The following is a 27,515-nucleotide window of genomic DNA, read 5'->3' as shown; positions in this document are numbered from 1 at the left end:
GTCTTTACAATCAGTCTCTAAAGAGAAATGCTCTTCAATTGAGAAATGCTTTTATTATGCAATTGAATGGCTTTTCCATTAAATACTATACTCTTATTATACATTTGAATGGCTTTTCCGATAAATACTACTCTTATTATAGAATTTAATGACTGTTCAATGGAATACTACTATTATTATACGATTGAATGACTCTCCCGATATATACTACTATTATTATGCATTTAAATGGCTTTTCAGATAAATTGTACTCTTATTATACAATTTAATGGCTCTTCAATGGACTACTACCTACATATTACAATTGAAGGGTCCTGTACAAAAACCAGGTATAAAAGTGCAAGGACCTAACAAAAATGCAAAAGTTTTCTCCAGTGGGTTAAATAGTGATGGAAAAACTAAAAAAACCAATCATTTTTTAATTTCAATTTATTCTCATCAACAATTTGTGAATCTTGAATTACCTTTAGTCTTGCACAACGCCATTTAATTGCTTTGAATTTTGATTAATGGGCTTATATTTAATTTTCCTGTTCGTAAATTAAAATAAAAATTAAACAGATCAGCAGTTTTTCTATTGTCCTCTATGTATAGAGCCTTATGTATAGATAAAATAATCTATCATGGTTGTAATAAAATTATTATAGTATAATTTGTTAATACATAGTGATAATTTATTGATAAAATTCTATTACGGTATATCCCTCACATAAGAAGTGAGAAGTTTTTATTAAAAATATTTTTTAATGAATGCTGAATAAATAGGATTATATCATAAAAAATTCTTGTGAAGGATCAGGTGAAGGGTTTTGTGATTCACATAGAAGAGGATCATTTGATATAACAGGTTCGTTCAAATCCTCATAAAATTCATTAACAGAAGTTGGTGATGTTGGCGGGGTTACGACTTTCTCATGTGCGTCATCAACTTCTTGTTTAAGAAAATCAAATAGATGAAGATTTCCACATCCTTTCAATTCTTCTTCGAGATTCTAAAATGAAATAAAAAAATGTATTAATGTAATAATAAAATTTAATGTTCATCTTCAAAAATTGCTTAACATGTTGAGTGTCACAACAGTCATCGATGACTGACGTAAAATATGATATAAAACTAAAAACTTAACTTTGATTTAAATAATTTTTTTTTAATTTTTTATAACCGTCCTTGAACAGCCGACCCAACTTTGGGTTTACGATTACTAATGTTTAATTACGTACACTTGTGATTTTGAACCCAATCCGGAAGACAAGGGAATTTCTAGATCAAGTATTGGGAGAAATTTGCCTTCGTGGAGGACTTTTTGATGGAACTAACCTGCTTTTGCGTTACATGGCGATGAAAGCCGCAAAAACCTCCAATGGTTAGCCTGACGGCAAGGTGACTAACCCATGGTCCGTCTACCACTGAGGATATTTTACGTCAGCACTGTGGTCGGTGCGAGCCGGATGCAGAATTCGTATCGCTGGGATTCGAACCCAGTTCACCTCATTGGGAGGGTAGCGCGATTCGCATTACAATGCATACAATATATGCACTATATACAATGCTTCGTATATACGAAGGCTTCCGATTCTCACCTGAGACTTCGGGGAGTAAGGTTGTGTTATAGCCAAGCTCCCGTGCTACTATGTCTTCCTACCACAGATTCGGCTGCGGTGGCAAGCGAATGTTCTATGCAAGGCCGCTTCCTATCGAAGACCATGATGATAGAAAGGTTTGCTTGATGATGGAAAGGTTGATGAGATTAGAAAGGTTTGCGACGAATATGCTAATAAAAAGGCATCTCCTGACAACATTGATGATTTGATTAGAAGGATGAGATCCTGCAAAGAAGAAATAGAAAATCGACTCAAAAGAAGAATCGACGACTGCGACTATGAAAATCAATTCAGATTGGGATATATGCTCGAAAGGTACCTGATAATCAAGGAGGAATGGGCTGCGAAGGAAACAACTATGCCAGATCTTCACCTAACAAAAAGCTGAAAACCCTCATTAGGGGATTAGAAATAGACACCGATATTCCTGAACTGGTGAAATATCTTAAAGATTTCGGACTTTTCAGAAAAAATAGTTCAACTCAAGAGGAGAAGCTGGTGGGACCTCAGGCACTTTTCCTGATCATTTAATCGGATACCAGAATGAGTAGAAACATCTTCAACATCAGTTCTATGCTAGAGTGACCAGTTCAAATCGAGCGCTTCCGTGGGGGACGCTGTCAAATTCAGTGCTACAGATGCCAAAAATATGGACACACTCAGCGAAGTTGCACTACATAAGATCCAACCTGCATGAAATGTGCCGGAGCCCACTTCTCGTACCAGTGTAAGAAGCCAAAATCTGACCTGGCAACCTGTATCAACCGCAACGGTGAAAACCCAGCCTGTTTTACGGGCTGCGGTGCAGGACCTTGGAAACCACCGAGGGAACGAAGAACCCATCCCAAGAAAGCCACAAATACTGTAAGCCGTTTTTTGCTGCTCTTCAAGGAAATGAAGGAGCTCCTAAAGGATGAAGAGCTTGCTAAACTGTTTCGTTCTCTTCTCCCCGACACCCAGGATTAGACGTGGAACTCCACTACTTCCAAGACTCCATCTCTCCTGACTTCCACAGGATTATCCTGTGGATTACCTATTTTCATCTTATTTCTATTTAGGTACTCATAACTTTACAGTACATGACTCATCAGAATCAACGAATCAGTTAGTGGCGCTTCGCTCCAAATACTGAGATTTTACCTATATCCAGCATCCAGCATACGAAGGCCTTAAAGTAACGAGCGTAGTTTGACGGTTCCTTAAAAGTACGCGTGGTGCTCAACGTGTCATAAGCTGGAATAGAAATCGATATTTTATTTAGAATAATACCTGTTTTTTCTTTAAATGAAATAACTAAGGTTGGTGAAGTAAGTTTTAACCAAACAAGTAAGGCAGTTGATTGGTGCCACTTCAATTCATCGCGCACAATTCATCTTAGAATAATTCATCACTCAAAATTTTCCTAGGCCACAGTTTGTCTGGACACAATTCATCGCAGGCACAATTCGTCGGAATGACAATTCTTCGTGGATGCAATTCGTGGCGAGCACAATTCGTCTCAAGTACAACTTATTGCAGTTTTGATGGAAGACATCTATTTGCGACAATAAAACGATTGCATTGCTTAGAAAATCTAATTGAATATTTAATTCGTGACCGTTTAAATACTCCAAAAACACCTAAGGAGGGAGGTTTGGTAATTTTCGTATTGTTACTTACTAGAGCTTGGTGAGGTATGAGCAATGCTTGCGTAAAATAATAAAATCTCCTTATTTTCTTGAAATGCAAAAAATGTGCTGTAATGGAAAATGCAAAAAATTTGCTCTTGCCACCCTGCATAATAACCTCCTGAAAACGATGTACATTGGTTGCAAAATAGTTTTTAAATTAGGATATGTCTTAACTATGTGAAATATTTGTATCCGTCGTAACATATTAGTCACGAAAAATACAATATTGTACTCTCCGCCCTTGCTGTTGAAAATACTCTAGATTGTCTAAATTCAACTTTTTCACCTTAATAATTATTTAAAAATATTATTAATAATTACTACTTTTTCACATTTTTCCATTATTTAATTTCAGTTTTTGTAGCAGTACTTTTTGAATTAAAAAAAGGATAACTTCAGCTATTAAATACGAAAAAAAAACTTTTATAAATATGATAGGTTGTACCACTGAAACTGGGGGCTTTTTAGGGTATGAGAATAGTAAAAATTTCAAACAAAAGCAATTTGAAACAAAATGAAAAATAGAAATTTAAATTGAACTTAAAAATCCGCCATATTAGCTAAATATATAAGGATATATAAAAATTAAGTAAATTAAGTAAAAAAATTAAGTAAAAAAATGAATACTCAGACAAATATATGAACATTTATTACGTTTGGCAAAGCGTATGCAACTATCATTCATAAATGAGCCATAATAAACACCTTTTTTTTTAATGTTACACCAAATCAATCATGTCCTTTTTAAAGAAATTCCTTTACCAAGCATATCCTGAAGCGCCTCTTAATATTCGGACGCTCACGTCCACGGAGATGAGATTTTTCATCAGAAATTCAAACAAGTGGACATTCGAAGAAAATAAATAAGGGCCATAAGAAAGATGGAATGACCCATTTTGAATCACTCAATTGTCCATGGTCTCATTTTGCTGAATGAATTCCCTTTACTTCCTTGAAAAGTCAATGTACCTAATTTAATTCGCTACAATATACAGGGTGGGTGTATTCGAAAATTATATGAACGATCAAATATCTCAAAAAATACAAATCTGATCAAAAATCTAAAATTGTATGAAATGTTTTCAAAAGTGGCATTGAAGGTGCGAAATATTTTTTAACAAATTCCCTGAGATTAGGCAGATGATGAAAGGACCATTAGAACGGTTTTTCGAAATATCTAACATGTCTAGTTTCATTTTATCGATATTTTGAGATTTCTCCATTTAAAACAATCTGTACCTCAAATGATGTCAGTGAACCAAAATGCACGAGTTTTAGAGGTAAAATAGAAGTACTTTATTGGATTAATGGAGAATTCTGAAATATAAATAGGGTACTCTTTTTCTTTCTTTTTTTACTAAATTTTTTTATATTTTTTTTTATAACTGTCGTTGAAGAGCCGGCCCAATTTTCGGGTTTACGACTACTAATGTTCAACTCCGTTTGCCTTGTAATTTTGAACCCAATCCAGAAGACAAGGGAACTCCTGGATCAAGTATTGGAAGAAATTTGTCTTCGTGGAGGACTTTTTTGATGGAACTAACCAGCATTTGTGTTACATGGAGAGGGAGACCACGAGAATCTCTCACTGTTAGCCTGACGGCAAAGGAACTCTAACACATGATCCGTCTACCACTGAGGATATTTCACGTCAGCACTGTGGTCTGTTCGTATCGACCAGACATCGGTGGGATTCGAACCCGGTTCACCTTATTCGAAGGCGAGCGCTCTATCCCCTGATCCAACACGGCTCATAAGGTGCTCTTGTAAGGTTTGGAAGTGGCTATTAGCTTCATACCAAGGAGTGAGGATGGTTTGGTTTCATTGAAAGCATCTTTTTAAAATGTATCGCACATGTATTTCTAGGTTTTTAGTCCGATGTGCATCCCCAGAGATCACTGGCTGTTTCCTTTTCGGACACTCTGCATTCAAGTAAGTATTAACTAAACAAAAAAAATGAGTTCTGGAGATAAATTCTTTAAATTTTTTTTATACCACCTTGTGTATCAATAACATTTCTTATCACTTTGCAGAAAGTGAATTTATGACGTTTCTTTGTATACATATTACGAAATAAATTCATAAAAGTATTTAACTAACTGACGTGGGAGTCGCAGAGACCCAATTTTTGAAGGGGACGAAATTAAATTGCAAGATCACGAAAGTTTTCATATAAGAAAAGTTCACATATTAAAAGGTTTATATAAGAAAAGTTCACATATAAAAATGTTCATATAAGAAAAGTTCACATATAAAAAGGTTCATATAAGAAAAGTTCACATATAAAAAGGTTCATATAAGAAAAGTTCGTATATAAAAAGTTCATATAAGAAAAGTTCATACATACGAAAAACACTTTTTTAAATTTGAAAAGGATTAATTATTTTTATCCATTTCCTGTTTTCAATTTTGAGGAATTTAAATCAATGATGATTCATAAAAGCCTTTTCAGTCTGAAATATTGAGAGGAACTTTTAGAAATTTTTATTTTTGCGCGGCTCATGGAAAGCGATAATCTTTTATGGGTCTTTTGAGCATTTTTCACCAAGATATAAAATAGGACTGTTAATTCTCACCTGAACTCTTTTTATCAGATTTCTGTTTTGTGTTTCTAAAATTTTTTGTTTCTCTTCCATTTCTGGTATTCTAGCAACATCACGTTTTAAGCAACGCAAATAAGTAACAGATGATCTTAAGATAGTTCCTTTGTTGTGTCTTTGTTCCCGAACTAGATCATAGTATCTGAAATGTTGTACAAAAAATATTTAATAGTTATAAAACATAGACGTAATTATTGACCTTCGCTTACTAAGGAAAATGAAAATAAAAAGTCGTAATTTTAATGCCTTAAACTCAATTTATATGTTTAAAATTAAAGCAAGGATTTAATTTTAAACAAAATATACATACTAGGAATGCTAGGACTTTGAACAAACAAATTTGCTAGGATTCATAAAATGCTACAAACAAATTTGCTGGGACTAAAAAATCGACGAAAAAAACTTAAATATTTAAAAGGTTAAAAAACTTGAAAGGAAAACGCCAATTTGGGGTGATTTTTTCTGCTGGATGAAAATTATTAACAGTGATCATTGAGGCTCTTTCGCTGTCGTAAAGAATTATCTGTGTAAAGAATTATTTGTGTAAAGAATTATCTGTATAAAGAATCTGCTGTGAAGAATTATCTGTATAAAGAATTGTCTGTGCAAATAACTTAAAAATTTAAAAAAAAATTATGAAATTTTTTTTTAAATCGTAAATTCAGAGAGATTTTCCCTTCAAGATGAAAACTATCAAAACCAATGACTAGTTTTCAATTTCTGCATATTTTTGTGAGCCCAATATTGTAGTGTCAGAGTAACTTTTTAAAAATTAAAAATTAAGTTCACAAAGCATTTTATTTTCTGAAAACTTTCATATTAAGTTTCGCGCCATTTTTAGAATTTGCATATAGTGTTATTTTCATATAAACTTAAAGAGTATTAGCTAAAGAGGGGAAATACTTAACCTAACAGTCATGAATAACTGTTACAAACAAATAAAAGTTGTAAAAATATATTACAAGCAAATAAACATAATTTCACTTGACAATAGAGTCTTCGAAAAATATTCTAAGATATTGACAAGTTAGTACTACTCCAAGTATTCCTCACCAATCATAAAATAAATAAATGCATAGTCAGCGTAGACAATTTACTTGTTTTAACGGAGCGATTAAAATAAAAAAACTCATCCTATCAATCAAAATAGCAATTTTTTTCTAAATATTAATATTATGATTCACTCAATATTTGGTGTAACTAACCTGGATAAAACAAAGCAAAATTGTATTGAAAATACTAAGTAAAATATACATCTTTCAAAAGATTTTTGACGCTTGTTTCTTGTCCTTATTTTAGCTAAATTCAATTGTGAAATTGAATATCCAAAGTAGCTACAAAAAATGAAGTGTAGCACAGTTTTCAAAAAATCATGCGAATGTTTCTGATGCAGTTAAAAATGTTTTAGAATTGTTAAAGTAAGAGCTTGATTATAAAGCAAAAAGGGAGACGTGATTTTTGGTCAAAAACGATGGAGAATTTAATATGAATATGGTAACTATGTTTTAATACACATAGTCGTGAGGGGAGAAAATATACGTGACGAAAAATAAAATGGCTAGCTGTTTTCGATTATTTCTAAGGCAGATATCAAAATGGATGTTCTTGTCATTTAACCTTACTACATTGCTCACATAAAAGAACAAAAAAACGGGATACAACACTCGTATCTCTGCGTTTTCTTCTTTTTTACGTTATCGTAAGAGCTGCCACATCAAAGCACATTTAATAGAAACGAATTACGTCACATCTAAAATCTATCAAACATTATTGTCTAGCGCTGCCGCTTTTCACACTATATATGGGTGATTCTTTTTAAACACGACAATTCGAACCAAAAAATTTCTTCAAATTTAAAGTCTTCAAAATAATCTGAAATTCTTTTGTATTCTTCTTTAGTTACACTTATTAATACCTTACAGACAGCAGTGTAGCTTATTGACATTTGTTCGAAAAAAAAAATAGAAATTCACCAAATCTTGAATGCCAAGAAAATGACATATTAGTTTAGAAGTTTTAAAAACAGTCATTTTAAGTTAATGGTAAGTAACTTAACTTAAGCCTTTATGTTAGATGAAAATTAATTGATTGTATAAATTAGTCTTTTTATCCACTGTAGAAAGAATCAAATTTTTTTGTGTTGCTGATATGCACAGAATAAAATTTTGTATAATAATCAATCATTAAATAAATAAATAACTTTGATTACATGCAAGCATATTACAATCATACATAAACTTGGTATTAGGTTAATATTTGCTTTCCCTCCTTACATTATTAGCAGTTTAAAAAAAATTCTGATAATACTTCAATGTCCTGGCATTCATAAGCCAGGAAAAAGATAGCCGGGATAATGACAAATTCGCCATTTTATAGCATATAACTTTATTTTATTAATTTAATATTTTGGCCTAAGACGTTTATATTCTGCAGAAAACAACAGGATTTTTTAAAATAACTCAGATAAATCTATGTAGTTAATGTTATTAATGATCTCAAGAAGCCAGGAAAATGACAACACATAAACCTACTCACCTTGAGAAATTTTTCGAAATAGATTTTGAACCAGAAAATTAGTTCTTTATTTATGCAACGAGTCATGTTCATATAGGAGGGTATCTAATGAATCCATTAACATAATATATTGATTGCCGGCTCTATCTATTTTGGTCATAAACCAGTAAATAAAAGTAGCCAGGAAAAGGACAGATTTTCTTGGGACAAACAAATTATTGACAGAAAAAATTAATTTAAACGAAGTTTTTGTAAATAATACCCTCTGCGTATATTCTATAAATGCTTACACTGGTTGAGATAAAAAAAATTAGATATTGAAAAATTTATGGGAAGCTTTGAAGCTGGTTATTATTGGAAACATTGTTTGGGACATGCCAGGAAAATGACATTTTGATATTCAATTAAATTTTTCAACTATACAAAGCAGTCAATGCTAGTGCAAAGTCATTTTAAAATACTAACAGCGATGCTATTTATAATTTTTTTTTTTAAAAAAAGTTATTTTAGTATTATAGTATTAGATCTTGGAGCAAGGGACAGTGAATTGTCATATTTCGTGAGATAGCATTTCAATTAGATTTTCAATTTTTCACTCTGGGGTTCATATTTCAATGAAAAGAGTTTCTGTTCTTGTAACCGTGAGAACTGAATAATCGTTTAAACGCATCCCTTAAATAAACTTCATTTCGTTTTCTCAAACTGTATTCTCACCAAGATGTTATATAATATACTGGACGATTATATACTGACCGACATTTAATATGACTCATTGTTAGGGGTAAAAATTGCTTTAGAACAATACTTCGGCATTTGTGAAAAATTTAAATGCTAATTTAATACATCTCAGATCATTATTGAAAAACATACTTGAATTAAAAAAACCTCTTCATTTTACTGATATATTTTAGTGATTTAAAACAGCCTATAACTACACTTCGAAATACACAAAAATATATTACTTTGAAACATTTTTTACTGTTTTCATGGATCTTTTAAAATATATTACATAAACTAAAGGATGCCATCCCAAAGAATAATTTGAATAGTATATATGAAATAACATTTAATTCATTATTATAAAAACGTAAAGTTAAGAAATGAGGCATTTAATTGAATGCAGAACTTCCATCGTATTAAAACAATTTTCTAGATAAAATGTCCCTTTTTTTTATCTAATTAAGAGCCTTGTACGGTCAATCCAGATAGGATTTACAGCTTATCATTCGTCAACTCTGTAGTTTTGTAATTTTGAATTTAACTCATAAAAAATCTTGAATAAAGCATTTGGAGAAATTCACCTTTGAGTAAAACTAATCCTCGTTTGCATAACATAAAGAAGAAAACCAAGATTAGCCTAGTGACAAGGGGCCTCTAACCCAGGATCCGTCTGAGTTTTCCTCCTTCGTCAGCATTGTGTTTGGTGTCAGCATGGAGTGATGCATAAATTGACCAGTCATCGTCTGGATATGAAACTGGATCACCTATTGAAAAGCAAGCACTCTACTTTTTGAACCATCCTGTTGCCCCATTTGGAAAAGGCATATTTGTTAGTTTCCAATGTAAATAACAAAAAATCTCGAAGCTTTTCTTGAACCTAGGCCTGAATATAGTACTATTTATTTAAAGGTGTGAAGTCTAATTAATGTCCTAAAAACCATGATTAATTTTAGCTCCAAACGGATGAAGCCAATGAGAAAAACTTGAGCGGCGGTGACTCAGAAGATAGTGTTTGCCTTCCAATGAAGTGACACACGTTCGAATCCCAGTGATGGCTGGTTGATACGATCTCTGCTCTTAAATCGCACCGACCACAGTGTTGAAGTAAAATATCCTCAGCGGTAGACGGATCATAGGTTAGAATATCTTTATAACTGTGGAAGATCTTCGTGGTTTCCATGTAACGCAAATGAGGGTTAGTTCCATCAAAGAAGTCCTCCACGAAGACTAATTTGTCCCAATGCATAATCCATTAGTTCCCTTGTCTTTTGGGTTGCGTTCAAAATTACAAGGTTACGGTATTAAACATTGATAGTTGTAAACCCAGAATTGGGTCGTCTGTTCAATGTCTGTTATAAAATAAAATTTGAAAAACTTTTTTAAAGAAAAATTTAAGCACTATGACTTGAATTTATTACTCAATATTTTGTACTTTTTAATCTTCTACTTTATCCTAATTGAGTGAGGATAAAAATATGTTTTTATACTTACGGATCATTTAAGTCTGGTAATAGCGTACCTAGTTCTTTAATTCTGTCATTAATGTTAAATCGTCTTCGCCTTTCAACTAAAAAGACAATTAGTATAATATGACATTATAATTATTTTTCTACAAAATAACTAATAAACTGTAGTAGCTAATTGTCATTAACAATTTCCATTTTATATCCGATTGCAAGTACAAAATTAAACCATCAAAAGTCATTAAAGTTTGATCGGTAGATGATTAATGTGCGTAATATCACCGAAAAATATGTTCAAACTGTAAAAGACTCAAAGACAAAATTTGCAAAGAATCATTGAAGTAATCCAATTATTGTCATTAATAATTCACACTTGACATGTAGTTACAAGCAGAAAGACAAATAAGACCAGATTATGTTTTGAAAGCTTACACTGGTCGGTAGCAGTTCGATGTAATTGTACTAAAAAATGCTGAGTTTGGAAATATGGAAAACAATTAAGTCTAAAATACTCTCTTTGGTTATTGAATTAAAACTAATATTAAATCCATCACTCACATTTTTAAGCAATCAGTATTATTAATGAGTTAGTATTAAACAATTGCTAATCATAGTCTAAGAATAAATTATTAATTTAAAATAGTGAATGAATAAAGATTCGAGGATCACAGTCGTCTTTTGTAAGTTATGTCAATGAATGAAAATTAAAGCTTAATTAGTTCTACTGAAATGGTATCCATAAGGAAGATTTAAATTAGAATAAAACGCATATGTATATTAAAATTATGATATCACGTGAAATAAAAAGCAAATTTTAAAATTTTTCTTACTCAAACTGTATTTAAAAGCAGCCTTTTAGAATCAACAGTGTTTTTTGCTTGTCAGTAAGCAGAAATTTGTGTTACAAGTTGAGGAAAAAAAATTTTTGACCAAAGAAAATTTAATAAACACTTCGAGATACAGAGGGGCAGACAAAAGAAAACCGAACATACACTACGAAATATAATGTGGTTTATTTTATTTAAATGTAATTGCCGAAATCGTTATTATGTACATTTATCATTCTGGAAGAAGAGACTGTCATTGGACAAACAGTAAACTTTTCATTTTGTGACGTAGCTAAGTAAACTGTTAACCGAGCTTATAGCCAAAACGTAAATATTTTCCTCATAAAGACCTCATCTTTGCATTTAATCTAAGCAGAATCCGATTCTAAAGCGTTTACAATGAGGTTTACCTTTCTCAAATAGGCACAAAGCAGAGTTGTTACGCAATCGAACCTGTTGAACCTCTTTCCTGGCTTCTGAGATCTCCTCAATATGGTATAAAGATTGAAAACGAAACTGTTAGGAAACTCCGCTCCATTCTAGTTGCATATCCAAATCTTGTAAAAAGAGGCAGGTCAGTGACTTTTCAGTCTTTGTGCTCTTTATCGTCGGCAAGAAACCAAAACAATGTTTCTATAGTTGAATTCTAAAACAGGAACACCATATATACTTCCCCCTTCTACCATAGATATAGAGGGTCTGCCTATATTAGGTCCATTTGACAGAAACACATTGCTCTTCTTAGTGTTACCGTTGCAAATGACTAAAGTATGCAGTCATTCTGTCAAACCCTCATTCAATTGATGCGGAGTCCAATTTAAGCGATATTTTCAGAATTGCTTAACTTCTTGAATTTGCTGTCGATAGCCTTTTGTCCTGAACAGTGTTAGCTATGAATAGCAAACATTTCGTAAGAAATACCTTCATTATGTTCACTTTCTGGCACTAATTATACTCCTGCACGTTGTTCTGTACTGAAAGAGTCATGCATGTTTTCATTTCCTTCAAGCATTCTCGTGCGAATAGTTAACCAGCAACCAACTGTGTTAACCAGTTGTAAAAGAAGAGCACACAATCTGTAGCACGCTTCTCTTACCTTAAGCTGTAAGCCCGTAAAAGGGTTCAACCAACACTACTTTATTTCAGGTGCTATATCGCGAGTTTCTACCTTTCCTTTGGGCTATCCTTGGGATTAATTTGTAATATTATTAGTAGAAGTAGAGTGCACCAAAAAAAAACTTTAAAAGAGAATGAATTAAAAAAATGGACCACTTTGGGTAACCTTTGATCTAATGATCGGATCTTCACGTTCTAGGACTTAATAAAACTAACATTTAGAGGTCCGAACTTTGGATCTCCTGATGAAACTATGGGGACCATATTTCCCAGATTTCAGCCAACCCTATATTTTGGGAATGAAAAATATGAATCCGTTGAAAAACATTTATTTTTATCGAGAAAAAGTTCTCTTTTGGGTCTAATTTCGTATTTTAAAATATCGTCTGCACTAATTAATTAGCATAATGAAGGTGACCCCCTCGAACCATTAAGATTGAGTCCCAAAACATGAAGTTCTGAAAAAGATCGTAAAATCAAAATTTATTCAAAATCGTCAGTTTTTATTAGTTTTTTTTTTAAATTTTTTTTTTTTTGCGCTTTGTGCATTAGAAGCGATCATTTGAATGGTGAAAATGTCTTCTTACTTACTCATATTATGGTTGTCTTTCTTTTGTCTGTCTTTAACTAGGGAAATTGGGCTTTTCGATAAATAGACTTTTCTTATTTTTGGCCATTTTAAATCATCAGACTGAAAGAAAAGTTTAAAAATATTTAATTTTTAGCATCGAAGTTTTGTCATAAAGTGAAAAAAAAGTACGCCTTTAGTTTCATACCCCACTCATGCTCGAAATTTTCTGAAAATATTTTGAACAATATGTCGTAATATCAAGTGGGGGAAAATACTGTCAAAAACTGTTTAAAAACTATTTTTAACCAACTAAGTTAATATCTAATATTTATAATAATTTTTCTACTTTCTTATATAAAATAAATTACGAACTTTTCTCTTTCAAAAACCGTTTGAGTTTTGTTTCTACGTCAAACAAAAGTTATGATGATTTAAAATAACATCAATATTAGTTATTAAATTATGTTTTAACCTTTTTCTCAAAACTAATTTTTCAGTTTTTTTTCTTTCATTTTAAATGCAGCATCTCAAAATATTTTAGATAAAATTACTTGAAATTTTGCATGAATTTTTTCTATACTAATGTAATGAATCTATGAATCTAAGGAATAGGCAACGGAAGAGTGGAATAATATAAGTCATTTTATATTTTATTGCTAAAATAACAATATTTAATTGCAATATTGGGCCTTTTTTGTCAAATAAGTTTCTGTGTTTGCTGTAAAATATCTGAATATTAATATTATGTCTAATGCTTAGTCTATTCCCTAAGTAAGTATTATAAAGCAAGAATAATGAAAAAAAAAAATTCTTTAACAATTTATGAGATCATGAAAAAAAAAATTTTAGTCTCTTTTCACCAGTTTCCACCATATTTTTTTAAAAAAAAAATTCATGTTCTTTTGCATTTATACATCTGTTAGTGTATAACATACGCTACATAAAAAAAATTATAAAATGAAAATTTTAACATTTCGTCTCCGAATGTATTCTGATACCTTAAATTTAAAAAAAATAAAAATGAAAAAACGTAATTAAATAAATAAAAAAATGATAAAACTGTACAATATTGAACGCAGTACAAAATGTCAGGAAACTAATACTTCCAGGTAAAAATTAACTACTAAAGAAACTAATATTCCAGGTAAAAACTATTTTTATCATTGCATGCATTAAAATTTATGGCGAGCGTATATTAGCTACTCTGGAATCGGAAATGGAGGGGAACAGCCATACATCTAACCAAATGCATAATATGCTTTATAATTCTATAGAGATGCTTGAAATCAATTAATGATTAAAAAAGGATACGAGAAAACTACATTGTAAAGTAAAGAAATCATGTAATGTAACAGAAAATCCCTGGCAGCAAAATTAGCTAGTTCTTTAGGTAAATCGCCAAATAAATAAACAACTGTAAAACAGCTATATCTGGTTCTATTTAAATGCAATTTTTGACAATTATTATTAGAAAACATCAAACTAAATCATTAAGAAAATTTAGAAAAATAGTATTATAAATAACTATTATTTCACAGCAATATATTCAATTGTAAAAAAGAATATTAGAAAACAATTGGTTTGTTGCATAAAAAAATAATAAATAAATAAAAATTAGTCATTAAAAATAGTTGTTTCAAGATCAAAACTTACAGAATCACTAGACAGAGACTTGCAGCTATCATCCATAACATATATCCCCTATAAAAATTTGTTTTTCCTTATAAAAGAAATAAATAAAAAACTTTTCATAAGGATAACATTCAAAATGAATTTTCTTTAATTATTTTTCAGCTGTTATGTCACACATTATAGCTATATTTTAGCCCTAGTTACAAAGAAAAATTCTTAAACTATTTATTAACAGTAATTCTATTTAAAATCTCTCTAAAATGTTTATACCGAGCGAAAATTCACAATAATGTCTATATTATATCTATATACACACACATATATATAATATAAACATCATATTTATTTATTTTTTTAAATAATATTTTTTTTAAAAATTTGACTAGGATCACCATGAAAAAATATAAATTAAAATGAGTTTTTTCTAATAGAGTTTCATAGAAAAACTATCCGCAATGTCATAATTGTCTGACATAGTATTTTACTTTTTTAGAGCAAGTTTATTATTTTTAACTTAATATACCGATTTTATTACAAAATAGTTATTCGAAATAGATAAATCTCATCGTTTTTTCTATAAATTCTAATTCCGAGTTTCAGTTTAAAATAATAAAAAACATAAGACTCTGCTTGTATTGTTTTACATTCGTGAAGTTCTAGATCTTGGAAAAATAAATTCCGATAAAATCAGAAATGTTAGAAGTTCCGAATAATATATATATATATTTCTTTAAAAAAAATTATAAACCAAAAATGTATAACTTTTTATTGTTTCATACGTAAAGTGTACCCTTATAAGACTATTCGTTCGCAAAAAATTTTTTTTAAATAAAATTTTTTAATGTATTTTCTAAGAATGTAAAATGCAAATTCTTAAGAGAATCTTATAGATATTAGGAAAGGTAAGCCGCTTGAAAAAGTGAATTAATATAAAACTTGAATCTTGAAACTATTTTTATAATTGAAGAGTTGAGTGGATGAAGAAACCAAGAAACATTTTACTGAATTTAAAATATTATTCAGTAAAAGGTGAAAACTATGCCTTACCTTTATTTTTTGATCGCAAGCTTCCAATTGGCGAAATCTATCTATCCATAACCCTCATTTAAGCTTTTTGCGTAATGGCATTTGCATTTTTGGCGTTTTAATTTGCTGCCAAAAGACAGGTTTTCTAAAGTTACTCCTCAGCTGTTTATTGACAAATGCACTTGGACCACTCTTCCTCTCCAAAAACGCTCAAAGGCTCTCAATTGATTTCTTCATCCACTCAAACCTTTGGAATAAAAATATATATCACAATAAATGAAATTTTTATAGATAAATAAGACTAAAGTAAGAACTTTCTTAAGATGAGTTAATCTTTGATGTTCTGATGAATAAATTTAAACTCCCTCTGGAAAATCTCGATTTTTTAACTCACATTAAACCCTTTGTCCATTGATAACAATATTCTTCGCCATTCTCTAGAAGTTTTTAAAAGAGGTTTTTGGGAACATGGTTCCGATTGGTGACAGATTTTTACTATAGGAAATTTTATTTAACATCTTCGAATACAAATTAGATCGCTCTCATGAATTTATCAGTCCAAAAGTTGAGTTCTTAAAGTGCTCAGTCAGAAAATTAAACATATAAATTAATTTTTCTATATTTGCACCTGATATAAGTCAGACATAGTTTATAAAACCTTTTGACTTTCTTATTTTTGGCACAGTTGATTTGTTGATAGTTTTAGTATAGTTGGTTTTGGCTCATTTGCCTTTTTTTGTCTCTATATTCAATCAATTAATTAATTAACTGCTAGATCCACCAATAACTAGATTATGAAGAATTTTAAGGTTGTTTTTCAAAGCTTTATTTTCATTTTTTTTTCTTTTTTGAAAGAAAGTCGCAGTTTTAGTGTCATAAACTCTAAACCAAGATTTAACTTATCTAACTGCAAGGAATTGACAAAAAATTTAAACCTCCGTTTTCAAAATTACTAATTTGACGAATTTTTTTACCTATATGATAATCAAATAATAATTTACTGTTTACTTATGATACCAAATTTCTACTTTATGAGAAAATAAGAACCCTTCTTTTTTAGATTACTGCATTTTTTCCAATTGAAATTTCATATTATTTACAAAAACATACCAGAGATTGATAAAATTTAACCTAGCTGTAATGAACTACGCTAGTTAGTAAATAGCATACTAGTTCATGAAATGAAAAAAAAAATTCGGACCTTAATACAAGTTTAACATTGAAAGATATTTAAAAATAAGGGAATTAATACTTACCTTGCTTCAGTCTGCCAAAATTCATAATCGGTATAGCTTTTTTTCTTTTATTCAACAAACCCGTAAAATTATTCAGAAATAAATGTTCCTATAATGGAAGAGTAGATTCTATGTTAGAGGTTTTTTGTAATAACCGCACTCAAATATTATATTAAGAAAACATGTAGAAAATGAAGTAAAAAGTACACTCATTAGAAGACACAATTTCATATTTAAGCGAAAAATTAAATAAAAATGGTATTGAAATCTTATAAACCACTCTTGAGAAATACAGGACTGAAAATTTTAAAACAAGTTTGATTGCATGAAGAAACTTGAAGGTGCTTCGAATTATCATCTTCCATTTTCATTCTGATTTATCCGACTGTCAAACAGGTTTTGATATTTTCAGTCTACCGTTCTTAAAAATGATTTGTTAGATTTTGATAGCTTTTTCTTCCATTAAGTATTAATTTGGAATCCCTAATGAGGGCATTGCTTTGACTAAATTTTTGATCTGGATCCAAAAAATATATATTAAGGGAGGTCATAACACAACAGTTTGCATAGTCAGTCCCAAAAATGAGTGTGTCTCTGCAGTGCATTGCTCTGAAAACAGCAATCAAGTTGCTTTCAAACCTCAAACGATATTTTGAAAAGTCGTAATCAAAAAGGTCAGAAATCGTATATTTTTGCAAAATTCGTAAAGATATAATAGGTGGAAACAGTTATGAACTAGAATTGATAAGCAAGAAAGTAATATTTGATCGGTAATTTGCTTATTTGCCATTGTATGGATTTTGCATTACAGTGACCATATTTTACAAAATAAAATGTTTGAAAGTGCTGTTCTTCAAAAATGTATCATACGTTAAATTTCTTTTGGCAATCACAGTCTACATTAAAATAAATAATATAAATTCTGAAAGTTTTACTCTTCTAAATTGTAGTTGTCATTTATTTACTTCGCACCAGACATGCACACTGGGATATTAGCGACGGTTTGGGAATCATCCCTGAGGATGATCCAAAAACGTGTCATCGCAATTTTGATTCTCTACAGAGGGGATGGCACCCCCGCTTCGGTAGCCCGACGGTAGAAGAGTTTGACTAGGACCAATACCGCACACCCTCAGTCCCATTGCAGGCTTATCAAAGTGGTCACCCCTCACACTAACCGTAACCAGTGATGCTTGATTTCGGTGATCTGCTGGGAGCTGAGTCTCAACGATCAGTCCACTGCTGAACGCATTCTTCTTGCATATTTAAAAATTTTAAGATAGAGATATATGGCAGAAATTACATAACATTTCAGTTACATAAAAGTCAGATGGAATTATATTTAATGAATATGTGGAATATATATTATCTGGTTATTTACTATCCGTCATGTTTTTTACATTCCTAGCTCGAAAGTAGATATACAAGTAGGTAAGATTTCAGACTTACGAGGGAAATTAAAATTCTTGTTACAGTTACAGTCAATGTTACGATTATATTCGATACTGCACTCCCGCTTTCTAATACTTTTAGTCCCTCAGTGGACTGGTCATGAAAACAAGGTTCCCAGTAGAATATCGAAGTCAAGCATCACTGGCTGCGGTCAGTTAGCGTCAGGGTTACCACTTTGAGCAGCCTGCTTAGGGTTCGAGGGTGAGCGGTATTGGTCCTCGTTAAACTGTTCCATCGTAAAATGCTCGAGTTCGTGCGCAGGTCGTCGGGCTACCAAAGCAGGGGAACCATCTCCTCTGCAGAGGATCAAAATTGCGATGTCTTCGGATCATTCTCAGGGATGTATCCCAGACCGTCGCCAATAGCCCAATGTTCAGCTCCATTGAAACGTACATAATTTATCTACCTATCTAATACTTTTAATAGGGGCGAGCTATTAGAGAAATAGGAAAATTAATGCGGAAGTAGCAGGTTCGAGTCTAGTCATGGATGTATCTTTATGCAACTTTTCTCATCTTTGTGTTTTCAACTTTGACAAGTCATTATTTATTCTACAATAAGCATGTGAATAAATATAGAAAAGAAAGTAAAACTATTTTTTTACTATATACCAGAAATGCTTCATACTTTGAAGGTCTATATAAAAAATACTTACGTAAATTTCAACCGATTACTAAAAGAGGTTGCAACGAAAGGTAGTGTAATTTTAGTAATACATTTATTAACCTGTTACAAAATTTTAAAACATCAGGCTTCATAAAACCGCGTTCAATGCGTAAGAAAATTAACTAAACACCCTGAATAACTTCTGATAAAAAGCTTGGTACTAAGGTTCAACTTATGATTTATTAATGGTTTAAAAGACCTCATATATGTAAATTAAATTTTTAGTATCGGACGCAAAAACGTACCTTCTCTAAATAAACATACCTTTTTCAACGAATTCGGAATTTTTGACTCCTCCCTCCAAGGAAATATGGTCAATCTGGTGAATATAATGCTAATAGTATAATCAAAAGAGCGATCGAAAAATTGAGCCACTTAATGTTAATTCTACTTTTTGCTCATTTCGTTGTATCACCACAGCTGTTTAAGAGAGTAAAAAAAAAAAAAATTACGCTCAATTATAAGATTTGTATGTAAAAAGAATTCCTCTCAAATATTAATTTTTTCATAGCTATTCTTATTTTACAATTTTAAAAAAATCGATTGTTTTTTTTTTAAATTGTAAGGTATAAAAATTTTTATTATATTTCAAACTAGGTAATTTTAAAGGACAAAAACAAAATTTAGACAAATAAGTCAATTAGTTCTCGAGAAATAGGAATTTCAGTTCATTTGACTGTAGTGAAGTTTTATTGCTTCGACCGATATACGAAATTTGAAATTTTAACATTTGAAGTTATTCAGAAGATATTTTTTTTTTACAATTCAAACAAGCATTTTTAAATTGAAGAATGATAAATGCTTAGAAATAAACGTTTGCGAAGTATACTTAGTAGGTTTCAGGTAACAGGTTCATGGAAAAAAAGAAATAATTTAGAGCTGTGTGGGACTTTAAAGAACATGGTATTGTAAAATTCATCAAAATTCAGCGAATTTAATGCGCTGGAGGGTCGATGCTGTAAGAAAGTCCTTTTGGGAAAGCACATGGGAAAAGACACTCGCTAAGATAGATTGACTGTGTTGAGAATGATCTAAACATTCTTAGGGTTTAAAGTACGAAAATAGTAGCCAAATGTTGAGATGCTGGGAGAAAACTTCTGGAAAAGGCCAGGGCTTATCCAGGGCTGTCGAGCCCCTGAAGAAGAAGAAACGAGTTAAACAATGGCTATCATTATTTTTTTCCCACTCTATTAGCTTTAGAGATATGGGAAAATATGAAAAAAAATAATAATAATAAAATTTACATCTAGAGCCTTAATCTTTTAACTACTCATCTGAATTATCTATTGAAAACAAATTTTACAGATTGCTGATAATCCCCATGATTTGAATAAAATCAATTCCCAAAGATATACATCGGAAAAAAAAATTATGTTTTTTTTTGCCAAAGATGTGGTTTTGTATCTGATTTTATAACTTATCCTTGTGAAAACCAGCTTCCAATATATTGAACAAATTTTTGCCCAATATATTGATGTAATTTTATTAATCAAAATTATATTTCAAGGTTTAATTTTCATTTTTTATACATTTACAAAGCGATTGACTATCTAAAAATATAATTGAATTTATTCTTGTTGGCCGAAATTTTTCAATACAATAAAAAATTATAAGAAAGGTAAGGTAACCTTTTAAGAAGTTTTTATAGGGCATATAAACATCTTTTTATTTCAGTCTCTTGGCTTTTATTTCATGAACAGATATTGAAGAAATACTTTATAAAAAATATACTACATTATATAAAACGAGCAAATTGATAATTTTTTTATGTAATAGTTAAAAATAATTTCAAAAATTAATTAAATTTAATTAATAAAAATTTTTAAAAAACTTTTTTTTATCGCATTTTGAGTTTCATTTATTTTAAAATATAAATATCCTCGCAAAAACCATATTTTCTGCCAATATTTAAAGCTTGAGCCTTAGAGGCTAAAATTAGTCGGCACTTATTGATTCATATGTTTAAAACTTGCGGACCGGCAAGTAATATATTTCTTTAATTATCCTTCGACAGAGATAGGTATAATTAACTGTAGTAGTGAGAATTTACACAATGTGCATAGGTTTTTTAGATTTCAAATACTTTGAAGTAGAAAAGAAAATGCACGAAGAGCCGCCAGCGGCTTACGAAGTGTTAAGTTTTAACCTCCAAACCACTAAAATTGAAAAAAAAAAACTAATTTAATTTTTTTTGATTTAAAAAGTAAGCTGAATTTAAATGATTGCTGTTAAAAAAAAATTTAATAAATAAAATAATTTTTCATAAACAATTTTATTTTCAATTTTTTTTCTATCATTTGGAATTAATATCTAATTTTTGATGAAATTTTATCCAACAATTTTCTAGTAATAAACTCAAAATACCTGACATTATTTCATTATCAATATTCACATTTAATTTGAAATGAGTCAGTCTAAAAGACTATGAAAATATAGACTATGAAAAAGCGAATTCTTAAGATGGTACGTTTTTATTCACTACTATCTTAAAATTACTGAGTATAAAATAATTATTATCGCTTCATTTTTTTAAATCCCAGATAAAATGAATCTCATTTTTAAAAATTCTTCGACACCTAATTTTTACAAAACTAATACAAATTTTAATAATAATGCTGTTATAACAAAAATAATAGGAGTTTCGTAAAATTAATATGGACTGAAATATCATGCCATTTAGATTATTTAAGATGAAGTGAGTCATTGACCACCAACACATCATTTCATATTTTGATGTAATTCAGCATGTGGATATCAAAATGTGCAAAACCAAATTCGAAAATCTTTTTAAAGAAAGTTCAAATTACTTCTAGTTACTTATAATTAATTTCAACCAAAATTATAATAAAATAAAATAGTATCATAAAATGTCTAAAAAAATTATGAAAATATACAAAAGTAACAATACTTAATTTAAAGAAAAAGTATTTTAATATTCCCAGTTATTTACCCCAAATCATATACAAATATTATGTCCTTTCTAAAATCACGAAAGGCATCGAGAATTTTTAACAATATTGTAAATATTATTTTGCTTTGTAAATTAGCAATTCCTAACTCTCTTTATTCACCATAAAATCTTCGTCGAAATATTTATAATATTTGTTTTTAAACAGATATTTGTGACAGCAACTATAATAATATCAAGTTTTTATTATCATCAGTAGTCATTTATTAAATGCAGTTAAAATAACTGTATTCGCATGTGGGCAGAATCCTGACAATTTTGCAGAAAAATTTCAAAATTGGTAATTTTTTCTCCCTACATAACTAAACATCCGTCCAATAAACTACTGACCTATGCCGGTTTAATGCATTGCAGATGTTACTGAAACACTAAATTTTTACCCCTTTTCTACATTTTAATAAAAAAATTTTTAGCCTAATTTTTTGATATAAGTAAATGAAGAATAAAAAAAAAAGTATTATTTTAATTCATAGTCTATGAGTCGAATAATAAGTTACAAAGTAATGCTGATTTAGGTTTAGTTATCTTGGGTTAAAAGGCCGTGATCCATATATTGCATTATTTATTTCGATGCAAACTTTGCATAAAGTGTAAATTGCTGTAAAAATTAAACGCATGATCCTTTTTTGAAAATCAGAAAATACAAAAGTGCATTTTTAGAAGCTTGTAAACATATATTTGACATTGTATGAGCTTTCACTTTCTGTTTCAAATAAAATTTTACATTATATCACTTATCTATATTTTATTAAAATTTTTATGTGCCTACCTAGGCTAATATTGTGACTTTAAAGAAAAACATTTTTTAATTTGTAGTGAATGTGTTAAGTAATAAGTTACAGAGTAACAATGATTTAAGTTTAGTTTAGTTATCGTGAGTCAAAATACCACAAATTGCATTATTTATTTTACTGCAAAATTTGTATAGACTATAATTTGTTGTAGAAATTAAACGTTTGCCCCCTTTTTGTAACTTAAAATTACATTTTTACAACATTTTACATATATATTTGACATTGTATGAGCCTTCTATTTGAAGTAAAATATTAAATTTTATCACTTATTTCAATCAAAATTTAATGTACTTAAGCTAGACTAAATTTTTGACATTAAAATAAAAAAAAGTATTTTTATTCGTTGTCTTTGAATCGAATAATAAGGTACAAAATAACACTGATTGAATGGGTCAAAAGGCCGTGATCCACTATTTGCATTATTTATTTTTTTACAAAATTTATATAAACTGTAATTTGTTGTAGAAATTAAAAATTGACCCCTTTTTGAAAATCAGAAAATTTAAAATTGTATTTCTACAAACTTGCAAGCATCTAATTAACATTATATAAGCTTTCACTTTCTGTTTGGAATAAATAAAAATTTGCAGTTACTTATTCGATCCGAAAACAAACATTTTAAAAACTGTTGTTATTAAAAAAGTCAATAGCGTTTGTATCCTTCTAGAAATTATAGTCTACAAATTATATAAATAAATATAATTATTCAAATCATCAAGGTTTTCCAAAGTATATTATAAATATATATAAATATAAAATGTGCTTTTGGAAACTGTACTAAGTGATAATTCTGCTCTTACAGAACAATGCTAGTTTGTCTCATAAAACTTTTATAACTATATTAAACACAAGAATGCAAACACAAAAAAATGATGTAGTTTTGACTCAGCTAATAAAAAGAGGAAAAAATAAATACTGACCTCTATAGAAGATGCTACAAAATAACTGGGGGGAGGGCAACACCAGTTGCAACAGATAATAAAATTGAACTTCGAACCCTGTTATCAGATCTGTTTGCATTTCTGATTATGGTTCATACGTATCTTTCTTTGTTTTTTATTCTTTCTAGACAATATACTAATTTAGTAAATATAAATTTGAATCAATGCTTATTTCTTTCCCTTCAATTTTTCAAAAGAAATACGGAACTGAAATTATCGAATATGTAGTTCCATGCATGAATTTCATGGGTACTTTTCTTTTCTATTGTCGCTTATTAAGTTCGCATATATGAGTATTTAATTACCGAAAATTTAGACAACAAAAAGTATAATATACTATCTCCTCATAATTAAAAAAAAACATTTAATGACAAATTTTAAAAAAAAACATTAAATAAATAACAAATTCTTGGAAAAATGCATTGAAACTTTGAAAACACAATACTAAGAAATACCTCAAAGCTCAGAAAATGTTTGCTAGCTCATATTCAACCGCATCAGTCCGAGCCCAACACGAGCTTGAGCTACATAGTTTCAAGATTATTTGATGACTTTTACAGATTAAGCTGTAATCATATCCTCATCAAACAAGACTGTTTCTAGAAAGTTAATAGCTCACTCTGTCTAAACAAGAATCAAAAGTGATCGGATTGCCATTCTCAAAATTAAGTTTGCTGCATTAATAATTTCAGTCAGCGTGGGGACCGAGGGTGTGCGGTATGGGTCCTCGTTAAACTGTTCTACCGTAAAGTGCTCGACTTTGCGTGCAGGTCGTCGGGCTACCGAAGAGGGGGTGCCAAAGAGGGGGAATCAAAATTGTGATGGTATGTCTTCGGATCATCCTCAGAGATGTTTCCCACACCGTCGCCAATAGCCCATTGTGCAGCTCTAGTGCGACGTAAATGAACTACTACAACAACAACAGCATTAATAATTTCGTATTTATTGGTAAAATTACGCCCTCCAACTTCATAATTGATAGCGCAACAAATTCGCATCATGGTACATCATCAACGCATAGGTTTCCTAGTTTTCCAACCTTACGTATAGGTACAAATTTGCCAGAACTAACATTGAATTTTGGGTTTGTCATTAAAAATTGCATAAAGGAATATAAAATTTGTGCACCTAAAAATTCAAAATTTGGTTAAAATGCGAATTTTTAATTAGCATTTATTATTACACCCCGGGAAGTATTTAATTGATTTCGCTCATATTGTGCTAATCATTGAAAATTATATTATTTATGAGGATATAAACATTTGTATATCTGATCATTCCAAATATTTTCGATCCTATTAATTTAAATGATAAATAATAATAAATCATTATGAATTATTTTTCTCGGGAAACAATATTTGGGTAAACAAGTATCATAAGCTGGTGCAAGAAATATTGAATTTGCATCACTAGTTTTTAAGAAAAAAGGCAAAATTTCAACCACTTTCTTGTATATGGGGTCTTTCTTTTTTTTCAAATTGTGGTTACTGTGCATTTTTTTATCCGAATCCGTCAAAAAAAGGTATATTTATTTAGAGAAAATACGTTTTGTGTTTGATTTCATTACTTAATTCAAGGGCATCAATAATTAATTAGAATGTTTAAAGTGTACCTATAATTGCATTTTAACTATCGAAAATCCGATCATATTAAATTTACGGCATAGTTATGAAGATATTGCAATTATTTTGTTAACGTAAATTTAATTTTATTTGCAAAGATTTTTTTAAATAAACATATTTAAATCATGATTATAATTTGAAACCTAGAGACAAAACAGTCAACAGTCTGATTATTACTTGCTTAGAAAGAAAATTAATTTTTCTAAAATCATTTTAAAATGCAATTAAAAATAAATAATCGTTATTAATAATAAAAATGTGATTGTTCTTTAAATAGGTTCGATTATAAATCAATTTTGTCAAATCCTGCTACCTATCGTAAAAATAACCCTTCCTTAACAAACACATTTTTACACCCTAAAGAAAAATCTATTTACAGTATTTAGTTAAAACTGAAAATGTGCTTGATACAGAATTCTTAAAGATGCGTTTTCATCAGCTTAAATATAACTCATAATTTATATACAGTATGTTATATAGTAACTTTTTTTACTTACTTAAATCCATTCATTAGTTAATTAAGAGTATTATGTCAAAAGTGAAAAATTATTAACCTTTTTGAGCCGCTTCGTCGACAATAAATCAAGACTAACATCCCATTGTTTTATCTATGTAGTGGCATTCTTTGAAGCTTATTTTATTCGGCGATATTTTCTTAAACCTCAGTTTCAAAACATCTAAAGATTTGGCGTCAAATGGATTTAATAGGATGCAATCACGTCACACAAATAAAATAAATAAATAAAAAAATTTTTTTGAATGAAACATATAAAAAAGCATTGCTTTGAAAGCGCATCTAATTTTTTTAAAGTAAATAAGACTTGTAAAAAAGGAAGCAAAATTTGTCTGTTACTCCTTTAAGAGAAATAAATGATTATTTAACACAGTTCGAGAAATCTTATCGATAAGTATGAAAGCCGAAAACGTGATGTATTAGTGCACATGTACAGTGGGCGAAAGAGAGAAAATAAAATTAAAGAAAAGACCACCTTGTATAACTTTTGTTCTACATCGGATCTTCACGTTTAAGGACTGAATCTTATTGATTCAAAAGGGTGACCTCAAATATGCTAATTAGTGCAGATGATATGTTAATTAGACACAAGAACGTACTTTCACTGAAATAAACCTTTTTTCAACAGATTTGGATTTCTGACTCCCAAAATATAGGGGGTAGCCATAATCTGGAAAAGGTGGTAATATCGATTTTTAAATTTACAACTTCTTTAAAATTTGATTTCTCAGGAACTATTCGACCAATTTTACATACTTTAAAATAAGGTAAATATTGTATACCTTACAATTCAAAATGTTTCGACTATTATTAAATAAAATAATAAAAAATAATAAATATTTACTAAAATTTGTTTTTTGCTTAGAATTATCTTTAGATAAACGTAATTTTTAATTGCGTGCAAAATTTTTCAATTTGTTTAAAAAAAATTTTAAATATGGCGAAATACGCAAAAATTAAAATTAACATTAAGGGGTCCTAACTTTGAATCGTTCTCCTGATCAAACTGTGAGGATTATATTTTAGGGGTCAGATATCTGAATCCGTCAAAAAAAGGTATTTTTATTCAGAGAAAATACGTTTTTGTGCCTAATTTTGTAACTTAAAATATCATCTGCAGTAATTAATTAGAATATTTAAGGCCACCCCCTTGAACCAATTTTTTTATATCTGTCGTTGAACAGCAGATACAATTATGGGTTTACGACTACTAATGTTCAACTCCGCAGCCTTGTAATTTTGAACCAATCCAGAAGACAAGGAAACACCTGGATCAGTAGCCCCAGAGGTATTGATTTGTTATGGGAACATGGAGGACTTTGCGACTCGACAGATTTAACGTGCATCAGTCACCATTTACTACACTACTTTCTAGTCTTCGGCCAGCTGGGATCGAACCCACGAACTCTTAGACATGCGCCCAGTGCCCTACCAACTAGGCTATCAAGGCCTCCCCTTGAACCCTTAAAATTGAGTCCTAGAACGTGAAGATCCGATTATTAGATCAAAAGTTTCTTTAAGGCGATCTGTTTCCTTTTATTTCCGCAATGCACAGTAAAAGACGTTATAGCAAAAGCTCACA

At 30.1% G+C, this 27,515-nt stretch overlaps 1 protein-coding gene across 9 annotated transcripts; it reads right to left on the bottom strand.

Annotated features, from left to right (window-relative positions):
- Positions 1-691: 691 nt before the first annotated feature.
- LOC107448402 (transcription factor EC) lies at positions 692-26,036 on the bottom strand. Of its 9 annotated transcripts, none has more exons than XM_016063581.5 (8): positions 25,974-26,036; positions 16,998-17,085; positions 15,763-15,988; positions 14,737-14,784; positions 13,104-13,203; positions 10,598-10,673; positions 5,849-6,014; positions 692-992 (listed from the first exon to the last, which is right to left on the bottom strand). In XM_016063581.5, exons 4-8 carry the CDS (start codon positions 14,770-14,772, stop codon positions 768-770), a joined length of 603 nt encoding a protein of 200 aa, XP_015919067.1. In that variant the 5' UTR covers positions 14,773-14,784; positions 15,763-15,988; positions 16,998-17,085; positions 25,974-26,036; the 3' UTR covers positions 692-767. The 9 variants fall into 9 exon arrangements, with proteins under 9 accessions (XP_015919067.1, XP_042898878.1, XP_015919065.1 ...); XM_043042944.3 differs by having other exon boundaries at positions 25,917-26,012; XM_016063579.4 differs by lacking the exon at positions 25,974-26,036 and adding an exon at positions 23,777-23,867.
- Between the last annotated feature and the right edge of the window lie 1,479 nt (positions 26,037-27,515).

This window comes from Parasteatoda tepidariorum, chromosome 11 (assembly GCF_982258835.1).
Source record: "Parasteatoda tepidariorum strain Cologne lab strain chromosome 11, Ptep-v5.0, whole genome shotgun sequence".
Taxonomy (NCBI): domain Eukaryota; kingdom Metazoa; phylum Arthropoda; class Arachnida; order Araneae; family Theridiidae; genus Parasteatoda; species Parasteatoda tepidariorum.
This window is presented reverse-complemented; position numbering and strand designations above follow the sequence as displayed.